This window comes from Notothenia rossii, assembly GCF_949606895.1.
Source record: "Notothenia rossii genome assembly, chromosome: 1".
In the NCBI taxonomy this organism is placed as follows: domain Eukaryota; kingdom Metazoa; phylum Chordata; class Actinopteri; order Perciformes; family Nototheniidae; genus Notothenia; species Notothenia rossii.
This window is the reverse complement of record NC_136912.1, coordinates 73,782,774-73,800,647: the sequence shown is the minus strand read 5'-3', so window position 1 is coordinate 73,800,647 and position 17,874 is coordinate 73,782,774. Positions and strand designations below refer to the sequence as shown.

Genomic DNA, 17,874 nt, shown 5'->3' with positions numbered 1-17,874 from the left:
ATTAAACAAAGCCTGCCTGCATAGGGCACGTTAACTGAAACAGAACAGCACCTAAATTAAATAAGCTACAATAGAATGTGCTTTAAGTGTAACATTTGGGAACAATTAAAATTAAGGCAGAAAACAATGAAATGAAACACACTTGTAAACTTGTTACGGGTGATTAGACTGACCTAGGCTGAACTTGAGCATATGCTAGTCTGTATTATATGCATATAAAGTGCTGTAACAGCTGTAACAAAGCCTGCCTGAGGACTCTTTTACAAATCATCTTAAAATGAAACACTTTTGTGAACCTGTTATGATTATCTGATTGAACAAAATGACAAATGAAAAGATTGATAACATCACTCCCTGAGCCAAGTCTGAACCTGGCCGCATACCCTCTGCTTCATAACTGGGAGCCACCAGTGGAGTCAAGATACGCCTAAAGAAAGTGCATAACATAAAACTAATAAACAGATAAAAAATAAAGTGCATAGCTTCCCTCAACTCCTTTATGTCCTTTTTTTTGTTAGAACAGGTTTAAACAGTCCCCTCTCTTCCTCACTTCTTCTTCCAGGAGTACTTCTTGTTACTTCTTGCAGCACTGAGCAGCTCCTTGTCTTTCAGAGCTGTGGTGTGGAACTCTGGACAGGTCTGCTCAAAGTTCAGAGTAATGAGGAGCTCACTCCTGATGAGCTCCACTGAGCACCTGCTCCTGCAGTCACTCCACTTGTTGGTCATTCTGGAGAAGATCCTTTCCACGTATCCAGTGGATGCTGGGATGCTCAGGATGTGTCTCATGATGGAGAGCATGTTGGGCACATCCACTTCTTTAAACACAGCCATCCACCTCGCAGCCACACCCTTGGACTTCCATGCATCAGAATATTCTTCTCTGAGCCTCCTCAGGATTGTATTGGCTGTGGTGCACTCATCGTAAAGCTCATTCATCTTCAATTTATTGATGAGGTTGAGTTTGGTAGCCACCTTCTCAATTTGATTAAAGGTCAGGTTGCCATGTTGGAGTAAGAGAGGCTGCAGTGAGAAGAGCCAGTTCTCTTCGGAGAAGTCGAACCATTTCTCAACATATGAAATGGCTGTATTGAGGAATGCAGTGAATTCGGCCCTTGCCATGTGTGCGTCATGAGGGAGGAGGCGCTGCAGCTTTTGCCTTGTTAGGTACCCATAGAACTGGTCGTCTCGTCTCTGTATGAGCTTTTGCCTGAATTCATCCATGATGGAATACAACTCAACACAGGTGGTTCTATTGCTCTCCAGGCTCTTTACTACTTCCTCAAAGAGGGAGAGTATATTGTTGCAGAAAAGAAGGTAAATCTCCACAATGTCTTCATCTTCCACAGTTGAGTCTCTGTTGAGCTTTAACAAAGCTTGCACTTGCTTGGGACACTCGTCTCCTAGACTGATGAAGTACGACTTCAGTGCAGTCCAGGTCTGCATCAGCCGATGGATGGCTGGATTGAGGGAGAGCCACCTGGTTGTCACATGTCATAGGATCTCTTGGAATTCAACGTCACAAAACTCACAAAATTCTTTGAGTGACTCTCTTCTTTTTGCTGAAATGGAGAAGTGGCCATAGACCTTCAGCACAACATTCTCCACATCTACAGTAAGCTTGTCAAGGGCGTGCTTCACTGTGTTGTGCACTATGCGGGCATGGCAGTTTCCTCGCAGCAGATCGTTTTGTTTTCTCTCCAGGTTGGTGAAAACAGAGTTGTGAATACCATAATTGACATTTGTGTTGTCAGCACTGAATGCAGTCACTTGATCCATTGACAAGCCAAATTTCTCAAGCGATTGTTCCAGGAGAGCTACAATCCCAGCAGCTGACTCATCTGGATTCTCTATGAAGTCCAGCATTTTGTTGGTGACACCAGACTCTGGAGTGAAGTACTGGACAGCAAGGGGAAACATCTTCCTGTTCCCTTTATTGGAAGCATCGGTCTGTATGGAGAATGGGAGGGGTGGTGATGTTAAGATCTTGAGAACATCACCCACTGCCTTCGGGGCCAGGACGTCTTTCACCAGTGCCTCTTGCTTTGTTCTCCCCAAAGTCATCTTCTTCACCATTTTGGAATCAGATAGAGTCTTTTGATTGAGCTTGTGTCCACAGTCAGCACTGTTGTAGCTGAGGTTATGTTTTACTGTGTGGTATACCTGTGTCACCTCAGCTGCAGTAATCTAGAGGGGGGAATGGGATGATGTCAGATTATTACTTTCATATTGTTGTCACTATTTATTTTATTTATCAATCAATCAATCAATCGTATTTATTCACAGTAGGCCTATTTATTCACAGTATTTATTTGCTGTTAATCTATTAGGAATAATTTCAAATGAGCAGCATTAGCATAACAACATAAGAGTTCTGATTCTGAATCAGAGATGTTCTTTATGGTTACATTTCATTCTATATTGATAATATTAAATACACGTTTATTTAATAGACTTTAAAATCATATCGGTATGATATGGGACCAGGGGTGGGTAGAGTCTCTACCCACCCCTGGTCCCATATCATACCGAATCAATCTCAGGAGATGTTTCAGCTATGAAGAACTGTGACACTGGTGCTTGGCTCCTTTGTGTTCTGATATTTCTTGAGTGGAGATCCCCGGCTGCGTGCTGTTTGACATCAGACAGCCCACCGTGCGATACTGAAAATGTTCTGCGACATGCTTTGCAATTTGCCTTGTAGTCATCTTCAGGGACCCTATCAAGCCACTGGTTTGCCTCTTCCCATTCTCGTCTGTATTTCTGTTGTCGGTGTTTCCTCTTTTGAGGACGAGGTGGCGTATCTGAAGACATCTTGCATTTGTTTTTAAAAATCACGCCGCAACAGAGCGGCGTAATGACGTAACGTAGCGAGCGTAACGACGACAGGCAGCGCAAAGGGGCCGGGCCGGGCTGACAGGCAGACAGACAGGATTTGGCCCAGAGGCAGAGCAGAGAGGAGAGTCCGCGGAAGGTCTTGCGCACCTCCCGCCAACATATTTTGCTGTTTTTAATATTTCCTGTCCTTTATTTTGTTCATTATTGTTAGTTCAGTGTTCACGTGTGTGTGTGACAGACGTGCATGGGACAGATTGTGAAAATACGGGACAAACTGCGTTCCGTATTGGTTCAATACGGAACGCAACATTTAATTCCCAATTACGTAACAAATACGTATTTCAAGGAACGGGTGGCAAGTCTAGTCCTGTCACGCACCCACACTACGCCATCACAACAAAAAAACACGTGAATCTGACCAATCTCCTTCCACTTCCCCGGTCCACACAACCCCCCCCCAATGCAACGTCACCTCAGAGCAGCCCTGCTCAACACACGCTCCATCCACAATAAAAGCCACATTCTGAATGAATTCATTAAAGACAATAACCTGGACTTTCTGTATCTGACCGAAACATGGCAAAAGCCCCTGGACTATTTTTCTTTAAATCAAATCACCCCAGCAGGATTCACATACATTGACAAACCTCGCCCACAAGGGCGGGGTGGTGGTATAGCTGCTATTATCAAAAAGGAAATAAAAGCTACCATAATCCCCATCCCTGATGCTTCTTCATTTGAACACCTGATCTTTAAACTCTCTGGTCCCACTCGCCTGGTCACAGCCATCATCTACCGTCCCCCGAAGCCAAACCCCTCCTTTCTCTCTGACCTCTCTGACATTCTCACTCAGCTTTCTGCCATATCCCCATCTGTTCCCCTCTTAGGGGATTTTAACATTCATATTGACGACCCGACCTGCAAATATGCCTCTGAATTTAAGGAAACCCTTCATTGCTGCAACTTCTCTCAACACATCAACTTCCCAACACACAGCCGTGGTCACATCCTGGACTTGGTCTGCTCCACTGGTCTCACCATCCATCATCTGTCCAGCCTCAATCTCCACATCCCTGATCACCTGGCCATCATCATGGATATCAACATCCCCATCCCCGCCCAAAAGCAAAAACGCACAATAACCTACAGAAACCTCAAATCCATCTCACCTTCAGCAATCACTGCCTCCATTACCTGCAAGATGTCTGCCTCCCCCCCCCCACTTTCTGAAAACCCATCTGAACTTGTGGACTATTATAACAGCACCCTCTCCTTCTGTCTCAATGAACTGGCCCCCACAAAAACTAAAAATGTCTCTTTCATACACTCCGCCCCCTGGTATACCCCCGAACTCCGCCAAATGAAATCAAGGAAACGTCAACTTGAACGCCAACACAAGAAAACCACACTAACAGTCCATCTTCAAATCTACAAAGACTATCTCCAGCAGTACAGTAATGCACTCAAAGCAGCCCGGTCTAATTACTACTCACAACTCATTCAGTCTGGCTCCAGCAACCCCAAGCGTCTGTTCTCCACCATCAGCAAACTTCTCAAACCCTGTGACAACGCCACCTCGTCCTTCACCACCGAACAGTGCAACTCCTTCCTTTCGTTTTTCCAAAGCAAAATCAGCAACATTTACAGCAATCTGACACCCTCATCAGCACCCCCCACCTCCTCTCCTGGCTCCCCCCCCTTCACCTCACAGCCCCTGTCCCACTTCTCCCCTGTGACCCCCATGCAACTGTCCAACTTCATGACTGGAATTAACTCCACCTGCACACTTGACCCAATGCCCTCCAAATTTGTTAAAGAGAGCCTCCCTGCCATGTCCCAGCTCATCGCCACCATCATTAACTCCTCCCTCAAACTCTCAAACTGGCTGCTGTCACACCCATTCTCAAAAGACCTGGACTCACACCTGACATCATGTCCAACTTCCGGCCCATCTCAAATCTCCCCTTTCTGTCAAAAATACTTGAACGTGTCATTGCCTCACAACTAAAATCCCACCTCAGCTCCAATGACCTCTTTGAGCCATTTCAATCCGGTTTCCGATCAAAACACAGCACAGAAACAGCTCTTCTGAAAATCACAAACAACCTCCTCCTCTCCTCTGACTCCGGCAACCTGAACATCCTCATCGTCCTCGACCTCACCGCAGCATTCGACACCATCAACCACACCATCCTGCTGTCCCTCCTCGAATCATCACTCAACATCACTGACACTGCACTCTCCTGGCTGAAATCCTACCTCACCGACAGACATCAGTTTATCAACATCAACAACTGCACCTCCTCCACTGCTCCTCTGTCCCAAGGCGTCCCCCAGGGTTCGGTGCTTGGCCCCCTCCTCTTCATCCTTTACATGCTCCCCCTTGGCAAAATAATTTGTCGCCACAACCTTCAATTTCACTGCTACGCCGATGACATCCAACTTTATATCTCAACAAAAACCATCACCCCCACAACACACTCCACTCTCACCAACTGTCTCTCAGAAATAAAAGCATGGATGCAAACAAACTATCTCCAACTGAACAGTGCCAAATCAGACATCATCATCATCGGCCCCCCATCCCGTATCAAAGACATCCAGAATTTCAACTTCACCATTGACAGCCACACTCTATCTCCCCCCCCTCACATCCGCAACCTCGGAGTCATTTTCGACAGTCAGCTCAAATTCAACCACCACATAAATCACATCACCAGGACCGCCTTTTTCCACCTCAAAAACATTGCCCGTCTCCGCCCATCACTGTCCTCCTCTGCTGCTGAAATCCTGATTCATGCATTCATCACTTCACGACTCGACTACTGCAATAGCATCCTCTATGGCATACCATCCAACCTCCTCAATAAACTCCAACATATCCAGAACTCTGCTGCCCGCCTCCTCACCCACACCCGCTCCCGAGACCACATCACTCCCATCCTCCAGAACCTCCACTGGCTCCCCGTCCGTCAAAGAATCCACTTCAAAGTCCTCCTCATAACTTACAAAGCCCTCAACAACCAGGCCCCCCCCTACCTCACAGACCTGCTGCACCACCACACCCCTTCCCGCTGCCTCCGCTCATCAGAAGCCAACCTCCTATCCATCCCCACCCGCACCAATCACCGGACCTGGGGGGACAGAGCCTTCTCCGTCGCTGCCCCCTCCCTCTGGAACTCACTCCCACAACCCATCAGAGACTGCACCGACCTCTCCACCTTCAAAAAACTCACAAAAACTCACCTCTTCAATCTGGCTTTTCATGTGTGATTGTTTTTGTATTATTTGACTTTAACTTTAACTATATATTTATTTGTTGTTCCTTTCTTCTCTTTTCTTTTTTTCTTCACTATTATCTGTAAAGCGTCTTTGAGCACCTGTAAAAGCGCTAACAAATTAAATCTATTATTATTATTATTATAAGTCAATCAAATACTTATTTCATTTCAGGGTGATAGCAGGAGTCCCTATCTAGTCAATCAGAGAAAATCAGGACAATCTGATGTAGAATTTCGAAATAAAATACTTTTGAAATCTCATATATGGGATATCGTCCTTCCGTTTTTATACAAGAATAAATAAAAAAACTGTCAAATTAACAAAGACTTATTTCCCTCCAGGGTGATAGCAGGACACCCCATCTAGTCACTCAGAAAGAATCTGGACAATCGGATGTACAGTTTAAAAATAAAAGACCTTTGAAGTCTCATATATGAGCTATCTTCCTTCTGTTTGTATCCAACAGCTCAAATGTTCGAATTACATTAAACCAGAATTGTCCCCCTTTTTTCTTTAACAGTGAAGACAATTGGATATGTTAATGATCTATTGACCGCAAAACTCAAAATGTCCCCAGTTTTCATTTAGAAAATCTGGTCACCTTACCTTAAGGCCTCAAAGCATTTCCAATACTCTATACTGTCGATGAACTTTCATTGTAGAAAACATATTTCTGCCAGGAATGTAAAAAAGAAGAAATATTTTGAGTAAAGACAAATAACATGAGGTAGCGAGTCCCACAGAAGAGTTTTAGTTTGGTACATAGATGGGGGAAATGATAAAGATGTTTAGGGTCCAGTCACAACAACATCCGAGGCACCTTATTCAAACTGGGGGGGAATTATTTAGTTTTCTAAAGAATTGCGTTTTGCAGAGCAAAACAATTGTTTCCAAACAGAATTACTTTAAATACAGATATGGTAAACAAATCACATTGCTGCTGCATCTTTAAATATATTTAGCACTTTTAGTGGAAATGTTAATAATAAAGTAAAAATATCGAGAATACAGACATTGAAACTTTATTGTTCAAATTAAAAAACGTTCTACTCTAGTTGTTCTGGCCCTAATACTCCTCCATACAAATACTTCTAAAAAGGTATGAGTTTGAATAAACAAGTTTAAAAACAATCAATGGCCACATAACTTGTAACTGCATTGTCAAAGCTCCATACCGCTATTGTCAAACAAGAAATGTTATGTTCAGTTATTATAAACACATTTTCACACCTCTTCCAGACTTAAGGAGACATGTAAACGGTATTACAAACTGTCAAATAGAGCTCATGCAATTAGTTAAATCAGTCAACTTTTATATAGATTCATTGTTTCCAATTTGATATCAATATTTTAATTTTAAATGACCTGAAAACCTGTTTGACTCTGGGATACTGAGCAGATGTTTTATCAAGGACAGGATATCTGACATCCGATTGAATAGATAAAAGGAATAAATATTAAATTAAATAAGGACTAATGTTGTTAGTAAATTGCCCAGGGGGTCAGAACAACACACTGAAGCAAATGTGCCTGATTTACCTTAGTTTCAGTTTCACAACTAGGATTAATTTTCACCAAGGTGTCTGAGCATTTACAACAGTTATGAAAACTTGCCAAAAGCACTTCCTGCCGGACAACTTTCTTTGTAGTAGGAAAAGAAAATGTCCAAAGTGTGGCCGGGTAACAATTTTGGTCACTATTCTTTTAGGTAAGAAAGATAGAAAGTAAATGTGAACACTACTGACAAAGATAAGTTAAAGACCTCATTATATAAAAGGCCCGTTTCGGTATATATATATATATATATATATTGTATTATAATTGAATCTGATGGATAGATCTGAAGCTGTTATCAAACAAAACTGAGGGAAGTTAAAAGCATTAGCCTTTGGATTATAGTGGAGTCAAAGTATTGGAGTAGGTACACTTAGTTATGGTCCGCCACAATTTGGCACCAAACAAGATTCTGAAGCACAAATCTATAGGCAAAATAAACCACATATCACAAAAATGATGCTCGGAATAATTTATTTACTGATCTATGAATCAGGTTCTCACAACAACAGAGACACATATCACAAACAGTTGAATTCATCCTGAGAACACATGATGAGGTGACACAGATCACCAGGAGGCTTCCTACTTGGGGGCAGACCTACAATTATTTACTTTTTGGCCAACCATCCAATCAATTATTCAGAAAATGTAGGGGCAAAATATTCTTCAAGGTCTGCTTAGGCAGTGTTACTCTTTTGCCAATTGATCTTTTTGTCAATATGGTGATTTGTTCAAGAGGTACTTTTAACATGTTTCATGTCCACATTGTACATGTTGCCTCATGAGCAGCAAACATATGCACTCGTCTCTTCGAGTGCTTGATCAAGATCGTTAAAGGAATAGAAGGATATTGTTTTATCAGTGATGTAGACATAAAAACACATACAAATGTATTATTAAAATGATTTCACTATCACCACTGGACAACACACAGGCATGTTGTCCAGTGCAGGCAAGTCCTTCTATTCATCCATGAGTTGGCTTTATTGCAGTGGTGCGGGACTGATGGAGGAAGCGCAGGAAAAGGAAGATGGCGGTGTTGCGTCTGTGGAGAAGAGATTCAGTCACATTCAGTTTGAAGAAATGTATATTCATTAAGTAAATTATTACATCTTATAACAGCAGAGTGTCAAATCAAAGTTTTCAGATCTTGATCAAAATAATGTTTTATTGTGACCAGCAGAGAGAATCATCATTATACCTGAACATGTATAATATACTTAATTATTATGTCTTACTGTAACAAGTATCAGAGTTTTGTTTCTGTTCTCGTTTCATGTCGTGCCTGCGTTGCTTTAATATTAGCGTTTTCATAAAAAGGTCATCTTTTAGCTTGCTTTATTGTCACACATATTGTTAATTATATTGTGAAGTTTAAAAGATGATTAAAAGCTGGTCTCAAAGAGGCAAGCTCACTGGCTTCACATAACTTTATGCTTGCGTCTTTAGTCAACCACTATAGCAGTTGCTGCTATGCACAGCTTCCACTACAGTTTCTGTATAGTCGTCGTATTTTTACTTACCATATCTAGTCCACGCTTCTCTTTCCTCTGTATATCACTGCAGAACAATAGGTTGAAATGACATTAGAGAAAAATAAAAATAATAATTTCCAGTTAAATAATTGTTTGGAACTTAAAATAGTTATAAATATATTTTTGCATATTATAACACTCACCTGTACCAAGGTTGCTGCCTGCGCAAGAGACTGAGAGAGCACGGGAAAAAAAGGTTGAAATTCAGTCAAAATGTTGTCAATCATTTAAAAAAAGATTCAGCTGTGCCACCTTTGTTGTCCCGTGGGGCTTGAATCGTCTTACAGAAAGACATAAAATCACTAGTGCTAAAACTTTTCCGTTAAGAGCATAAACAGAGGGTTAACTTTTAATATAACAAACAAAAGGACACATTAGCTCCAAACTAAATTCCTATATTATTTATCATCATAAACAACTGTGAGAGATGTCACAATCCTACCCGAGTAGATCCTCTGGGCGCAGAAGAGGACTTTGCTGCCCTCTGGTGTGAGCGGAGTCACCACCACAGTGTAGACATCCCCACACTGGATGTTGGGAACATCACAGCTGCTCTCCCCGGGGGAGGCGGTGCAGGTGTAGTTGTTCCTGCTGCCCACCAGCTCTGTGACGTAGCTCTGGCTGCTGTCAGCACCGCGCCAGTGCACCCGCAGAGAGCTGTGGGCCATCCCATAGAGCCGGACGCTTGATGGACAGCAGGCACCTGAGAGAGAGAGACATGAAGGGAGGTTTCTGCAGTGGCTTTAATGTCTGAAAGATAACCAGCCCATTCAAAGAGAGCATGACAAATTGTTTTAATTTTTGCAAAATATCACCGATCTGTCAAATGTTAATCCTGATGCACATGAGCAAAGCAGTCAAGAAATGGCTTTGAATTTAAAGTGTATTTTGTTGTTTTACAAAAAGGGTATGCACTCTCCTGTTTTGTGTGGGTGTCAGAGCGCCATCTATTGGGCCACGAAGATAATGCTAAATGGTTAGATTAATAGAAGTAGGCTTACATTTGTCAGTAATTTACAAAACATTTATCGTTTTTTATAGCAGCTACATGTTTTAAAGATTTAGTTCTGTTTTTACTTTGGAGGCTTGTCCTCAAGATTTTTTTTTAATCTTAAAAAAAAACTACAAAAATGTGAGAACCCCTTTTGTACAAATAAATATAAAAAGTGTTTCAAATCCAATTTTATTGAAAATTATTAACAGATTCCTACTTTTATATTGATACATACCATAAACAATCGTCTTAGATATGTATTGCTTCTTTTTTATAATAAAAGTGTCATGTCAGTGCTTTCTGGTAGATATACTACAGTTGCAAAGTATTTTCTTTTCATTGGAAGAAAACCCAATCACTTACTGGACGAGAAGCCCTCATAAGAGCAGTTTGACCGGCGCCCGCTGTGGCTGATCGCCTCCATGGTGACGGTGTAGTTGGTCCCACAGGTGATGCATCCCATGAGGCAGTGGGAGTCCATGGTGTGGCAGCGGGCGTGGCCACGCGTTGATGTTAGGGAAGTGATGAATGTATGCGCCCCTTTAGCAGGAGACCATGACACATTGCTCATTGCCTGCGTCACCTGATCCACCACCTGATCCACCGGGCAGCACGGTCCTGTAGAAGAGGATGATAAATGCGGTGAGGAGTGGAACAAAAAAATACCATCTGTATCAAAATCAGTATCAGAATACCTATATTCGTCCCACAGAGGGGACATTTACATTTGTTACAGCAGAAACGAGCAAAAGACTGCCTGTGCTTTATAATAAAATGGTTCAATCAAAACTTTTGACCACTCACCTGTTTCCAACAATTCAGAGTAGCTGGGTAAACCCAAGCCTGCGGGGCTGGTTGCTATGACGCTGACTTCAAAGTTAGAGCCACAAGGAAGGTCAGTGATGTCGCAGCTGTTTCTGTCTGTGTTGCAGGTGCGTGTGCCGTCATCTCCCGACGCTGTCACGGTGTAAATAGCAAGCCTGTTGTTTGGAGTCCAGCTGACACTGAAGCAGGAGGAGTTTCTCTGAGTCAACGTCAGATTCATCGGCATGCATGGAGCTGACGGGTGGAGGAAAAGAGGAATTAAGAGCATGATCAAACCTCTGAGACTACTCCGCATACAGTACATGAGGCATGGATGTGAAATTAATGAATTGGCTGTAGGCCTATGTGTAGTTTTAAAATATACTGTAGCTCTCTGATGACCAGTCTAGTTCATAATATTAGATATCAAGCATTTGAAGTCATTCAAAACTGTTTTTTAACTGATCTTTTACTGTTGTTTAAATGGGAAATCTGAAAATGAAACTAAAGTGGAAAACTTTGCAACTTAAAAATGTAACTGGATATTTGCTGGATACATGTGGGCACATGTTTCCTACCTGTGATTTGTGTGTGAGCTTTGCATGCCCGGTTGCATCCGCTGATGTCGTTGCAGGGTGTCACCACCACGCTGTAGGAACTGTCGCAGCTGAGGTCAGAGAGGGCACACACCGGAGCCGTGTCGTTACACAGGATGACCTCTGAACTGTCTGCAGCTCGAGTCTGGTACAGCTCTGCCCCCCGAGAGACCGTCCACGTGATCTCAAACGTGTCAGTGCTCACGGCGGAGATGGATACACCTTCTGGACAACAGAGCACTGAAAGACACACAGGGGGTGTGATACACAGAAAATCATGAATTCAAATCTGTCCCCTCAGTGGCTACTTACAGATGGTGTCGTTGAGAACCTGTCCTTCAGGACTGCTGCCAGCCTGGTTGAAGGCCATCACAGACATCAGGTATGTGTGGCCACATGTGCAGTTGTAGGTGCAGCTCCTGCTGGTGGTGTTGCAGCTCTCCTCTGCACCGTCTCCTCTCTTGATGAAGGCTGTGTAGCTGTCGACGTGAGTCACCGTGTCCCAGGTCAGCGTGCAGCTTCCTTCTGTCGACTCCACAACAGCCAGAGACTGTGGGGGGCAGGGGGCTGACCGGACAGGACAGCAGGGAGTTTAGTCATATTTTAATGACAGAGGGTTTCAGAGCAAACTAGTGCTGCCATCATTTTTTTATCCATATCTAGACTAGCACTAATGTGTTAATGTTAGAATTCTACATATAACATAATAATGTTTTTCTTATTAAACAACTAAATGTAATCATAACTCTTGTAGCGAAGTGTATGTTCAAAGTATCTGTTTGATTTCCTTGTATATTAGATTTAATCTATTTAAGAATTCTTCCTATGGTAAGAAAAAGCCTTTTATGTATTTTATGTTTGAAGCGAATGTGAAGATTGACTTATCTTATAGCTGTCTCGTAAACAGATCATAAATATGCAAAGACGAATAGATTTCTTGTCAACTTTCAAATTAAACCATTTTGATAATCCATTAATGTAAGGATCAGAGGTTCAAATTGATCCTGTAGTCACATTTATGGCATCGAAGTAACTTTGGATAAAAGTGATTCTAAATAAGATGTAATGAACTAACTTCCAACCAACCAACACTTATACAGTATCTTGTGACTAATCCAATACTCCTTGCATTATTATGGCTTGCTCATTATAGGTCTACGGTGCCCTATTACAAACAGATAGTTCACAAGTGTGATCGGAACTAAATGTAGTCTCTAATACTCACAGGTGATGAACACCATGGGGCCGGATTGGTCGCTGGGCCCGGCCTCGTTGGAAGTGCTGACCCGGACTATGTGTACCTCTCCGCAGCCCACTGGAGCCAGGATGCAGGAGCTGGATGTGGAGTTACAGGTGAGGTTCTGGTCGCTCATCACATGGTACTGGAGGGACCCAAAGACCCCCTCATCCCGTTCCCAGGACACGGAGATACCGGCCAAACCGTTATTCATCACCATGGAGACATTGGCTATAGATGGCATAGCAGGTCCTGTGAAAACAATAAAACATGCCCAATGATGCATTAAATAAAAGCACACATAAAAACACACTAACAGGAGTAGAGAAGTATAATTAGAGTAATAGTTTCTAAATTACTCTTACCAGTAATGTTTGGTGAGGAAAATGTTATTACTAATAATACTGTATTCATCAGATGGCTGTCGTTCTTAGATATAGATGTCACAGCCTGAGGTTGAAAATATTTTATATAGTTCAAACCAACCCAGAGACCCACTATTTCAGCATCAAATGACTGTTTACATGTCAACACTTATTGAATTATTTGAACATGGCTTTATAACTAGTTCTATTTGTACAGTTTTTGTATTCTTGTGATGCATAAGTCTTTGTGGACGAATAAGACACTCCAGAGAAGACCAGTGCTACCTATGTGTCTTTTTGAACTACTAGGAGTCGCCCAAGTTCAAATGTAGAACCTTTTCTTGTATGGAGTAGTTTCCTTTATGAAACAAAGGGTTTTAATACTATTTCAAACAACTTGAGTCATGTTTTTTGTAGCTTATATAGGCTACATCCCATGATAATCATTTGAAGATATATATTTTTACACAATATTCTGTGTCTTAAGGTCATGTTTTAGGTTCCACTATTATATATTTCTAATAAGTGCAAGACTGTGAAGAGGTTAAATGTTTCTGGAAAGCAAAAACTTTTTTTGTGTGGAGGAGGCGTGTGGTGCAGTGGATAGAGCGTTGGTATTCGGATCAGGTTCAAACCCCTCTGCAGTCAGAATGTCGTTGTGCCCCTGGGCACTTTACCCCAAATTGCTCCTGTGGGGATTGCCCACAGTATTGAGTATGCAAGTCGTTTTGGATAAAAGCATCTAACAAGTAACATGTAATGTATTACTTACCCAATAAAACATGAAAAGTTCTCTGTGACTGTGTTAAGTTTATTTAAGATTGCAAGCCTAGTTAATATTTTCTCTACACGTATAATATTTCTTACATGATCAAATAAAAAAGGCACATGGACTCTATATACTTGTAGGAGCAATCATGGGTATTTCCCACACACAGAAAAGAGTCTCAGTGCACGCTTACTTGTCATCTGGTTGATGTACTGACTGTCCTCTCCCTGACGGCCCTCGGGGTCCCAGGCGAAACCCTTTATGACGTAGACTGAGCCCATATCCAGGCCGGAGACGATCCAATTGGTGCTGGAAGTGTTGTGCTTGATGAAGGTGGTGTTCCAGCCAAACTTGTACAGAGACAGGCTGTACTGGACAGCGTTGGCAACAGGAGCCCAGGACACAGTGATGCTGTCGTTGCTGGGAGAGGAGGCGGAGAGCTGAGGAGGGGGCAACACTGTGGGGGGGGACAAAGTTTAACATTATGAAGCGATGAGGGCGACTGTACTTTGAGTGAATATGTTTCTCTTGACTTTGATTGTTGCTTACTTAGTCATTTAAGATGTATGCTTTTGAAGCCAAGTCTTAAGGGAATAAACATCCTGAGTTATGTTTTACAGCAGTTAAGTCCTAGTAAAGCCCTTACTTTTTTGTGAATCCATTTTTAAAATAATTTTTCTATTGTCATCAGTCACAGATCCAAGCAGTGATGTCAGAATGTGGACTGTACCCAAGTATCAGCCACTTCACAGACTTTTATGCACCTACTAAAAAATGAAAAGCATAGTTTTCATGTTGTTTCTGAATAAGTGAGCAATCAATCTCACATATTTGAATTTAATTTAGATGTAAAAAAATTGTTTTTAGTTTCAAACATGTGAGTGGAAAGCTTCTGTTATAATTTAGAAAAATGGTGGATGTATAAATAAATCCAACTATAGTGTAGTTATTCTCAATCTTACATAAACCTACATTCAAGGAAGGGAAATCAAACCAGAGGTGAATAATGGCAAACGGCGAACAAAAACGATGACTGCCTGTAGCATGTTATTTTGTACTCATGTGGATCAGATAGTCCCCTGGGGATGGAGTAGAGAGGTGCCAGCCATGTTCTCAGGATCAGCTCCTCCCATTGTGTTTAACAGAGAAGGGTCCGGTATACTAACCGTCTTTACTGGAAAGACCCTAAGGCATTGATCGGCAAGAAAAACCCTGGATTCTTTTTGCACAACAACTGAAGATAATGTGTATACATTCCCTGACAGGACTGTATACTCTGCTAAGAGACAATGAAGGGGAACAAGTGACTCCTGCAGGGTATGGAGACTGAGAAGAACAGGACATATTGTTTCTTACTGAATATGTGACTCATTGCTATAATCCAGCCCTTGGGGTTTAATTGTTTACCTACTGAATACATTTGAGGTTTTGTTTCTCAATCTTGAATTATGGACACAAACACTACAACAGTACCTGTCTTTGCAGTCACAGGGGAAGATGGCTGGCTCTGGCCTCCACTGTTCACAGACATGATGCTGAGTGAGTACTCTGTGTACGGGTCGAGGGACTCAATCTCAGCGGGGGAGGAGGACACGATGTTTTCTCTGATGAAGCGGTTTGGATTCTGCAATCGTATGATGTAAGATGTCGCCCCGTTCTTCAAGCCGAAAGACACGATAAAAGTCTTGCTGTCCTTCGACTTCACTGTCAGGATTGGATCCATCACCTCAGGAGCTAAAAGATTCACAAGAAATACAGTTTGACGAGATACTACACCTTCCTCCACCTTCTCAGCGATAGTTGGCAATGCAATCCATCTTTTTACCCACAGATTTCAGGGCAAACTATTTATTTTGTGTCTGCAACAGTACGTCAATTTGAATGCTGAATGTAATAAAATAAAACTATTTGCTGAAAGAAAGGCTTATTTAAATCATGAGGAACTAACAGTGACTCTTCTGTGCTCCTCTGTTCATCATCAAAGTACCATTTAAGTGTTTTAAATGTACACGTTACATTAGTTATTCAGATAACAAATGTTAAAAAAAACATTCTGACTGTAATGTGTATACAGATACACTATATAGACAAAAGTATTGGGCCACCTAAAGGCGCTTTTATGACATCCCATTCCAAATTCTTGGGCATTAATATGAAGTTGGTCCCCCCCTTTGCAGCTATTAATTTCTGGTAAGGCTTAACAAGATTTTGGAGAATCTCCGTTCTAGTTCAGCCCAAAGGTGTTCAAGTCAGGGCTCTGTGCGGGCCAGTCAAATTCTTCCACACCAAACTCATCCAACCAGGCCTTTATGGACCATGCTTGGTGCACTGGGGCACAGTCATGCTGGAACAGAAAAGGGCATTAAGAATCACCAGACAAACAACCCCACAGCATTATCCCTCAAACTTTACAGTTGGCACAATGCAGTCCGGCAGGTAACGTTCTCCTGGCATTCGCCAAACCCAGACTCGTCCATCAGACTGCCCGATAGAGAAGCGTGTTTCGTCACTCCACAGAACACGTTTCCACTGCTTCCACTGCTCTGGCAGCACTTCAGTGGCAGCACTCCGCAGTTATCGAGTCAGTAGAGCTTTGGCGACTTTTAAGCACTCTGCGCCCCCGCTCTGTAACTTTACATGAGTTACTGTGGTTCCTAAATGCTTAGACTTTGCAATAATAACAACACTTACATTTGATCGTGGAATATCTTCGAAAGACATTTCACGAACTGACTTGTTGCAACGGTGGTATATTAAAGTACCACGTTCAAATTCAGTGAGCTCTTTAATAATAAATTACTTTTATAACGCGCTTTTCCTGGTGCTCAAAGTGCTTTAGAAAGACCCATTCTTTCACACATGTTTGTAAAGGCAGACTGCTGGGCTAGTTGCTTGATTTGATACACCTGTGGCAATGGGACTGAATGAAAACACCTGTATTCAATGATTAAGGAGTGTCCCAATACTTTTGTATATAGCCTACGAGAGAGAGAGAGAGAGAGAGAGAGATAATTAGTTTGCCCGAATATCACAGAATAAAACGGTAGGACTACTGTACTAGCTTAACTAAAACAAATGCACCAGAACGTTTGTGTGTGTGTGTGTTATGAAACTAAACAAGAATAAAACACTCAATTAAGTGCTTTAACATCACAAGGTTACCTCACCTGAGGAAGAATCGATAGTTCCAATGTTTAGTATCTCTTGAGCATTATCCAGAGCTGTAACTGTGAATGTATACATGATGTTTGGGGACAGAGAGTTGATGGTGCCCATCATTGTGTGTGGACCAAAAACGGCATAACCAACGGGGTTGCCTGGGGAGTTCTGGGGGGCGGCGATGACCTTGTATGAGCTGGCTCCGTAGACCCTGGTCCATCTGAGAATCACGCTCTTCGATGTTGCAGAGAACACGGATACTTCGATATCTGAGAGAGAGCATCTTTATAGTAGCCTACTTTTTTACACCCTGAGAAATTAATTCATTTACAGATACATATAGCCTACCATCAATATTGTGTGCCCTTTCATTCTCATATGGAAATGATATTACCATCTGCAGTGTAGTTATGGTAAAATATAAAATGCATACCTTGTGCTGCAGCCTGCAAATGTAGATAAGAAAATAATAAAAACGGTTATGGTTTTATATGACATTCAAGTTCCTACTACTTGACTGTAACATTGTATCACTCCTTTTTAAAAACAGGATTTCTGAGCCTGAAATGAAATAAGCAAAATGACTATAACACATTTTAGTCCGTTACTTTACCTGTGAGCATATGCTCAGCAAGACAAAAATCGCTGGCCACTTCATATTTTCTTGAAGTAAAATGACTTCTCTCCTCACACTATGCAGCTTCTGTTGGATTGAAATGCTTCTCTCTTCAAGGTTTCACC

The 17,874-nt window shown here is 42.0% G+C and overlaps 1 protein-coding gene across 1 annotated transcript; it reads right to left on the bottom strand.

Annotated features, from left to right (window-relative positions):
- Positions 1–8,128: 8,128 nt before the first annotated feature.
- Positions 8,129–17,441, bottom strand: LOC307032865 (fibronectin type III domain-containing protein 7-like). The gene is made up of 10 exons (XM_079671144.1): positions 17,142–17,441; positions 15,448–15,708; positions 14,168–14,431; positions 12,829–13,092; positions 11,916–12,170; positions 11,586–11,843; positions 11,008–11,262; positions 10,567–10,821; positions 9,652–9,912; positions 8,129–9,382 (listed from the first exon to the last, which is right to left on the bottom strand). The coding sequence occupies exons 1-10, from the start codon at positions 17,251–17,253 to the stop codon at positions 9,291–9,293; spliced, it is 2,277 nt and encodes a 758-aa protein (XP_079527270.1). The 5' UTR covers positions 17,254–17,441; the 3' UTR covers positions 8,129–9,290.
- Positions 17,442–17,874: the final 433 nt, after the last annotated feature.

Coding starts and splice junctions, on each gene's coding strand:
- LOC307032865 (XM_079671144.1), bottom strand. CDS start 17,253: ATGATGGGCACCATCAACTCTCTGTCCCCAAACATCATGTATACATTC. Junction 11,844..11,915: donor GGTTCTCAACGACACCATCT/GTAAGTAGCCAC, acceptor TGTGTCTTTCAG/TGCTCTGTTGTCCAGAAGGT. Junction 10,822..11,007: donor CTCTGAATTGTTGGAAACAG/GTGAGTGGTCAA, acceptor CCTCTTCTACAG/GACCGTGCTGCCCGGTGGAT.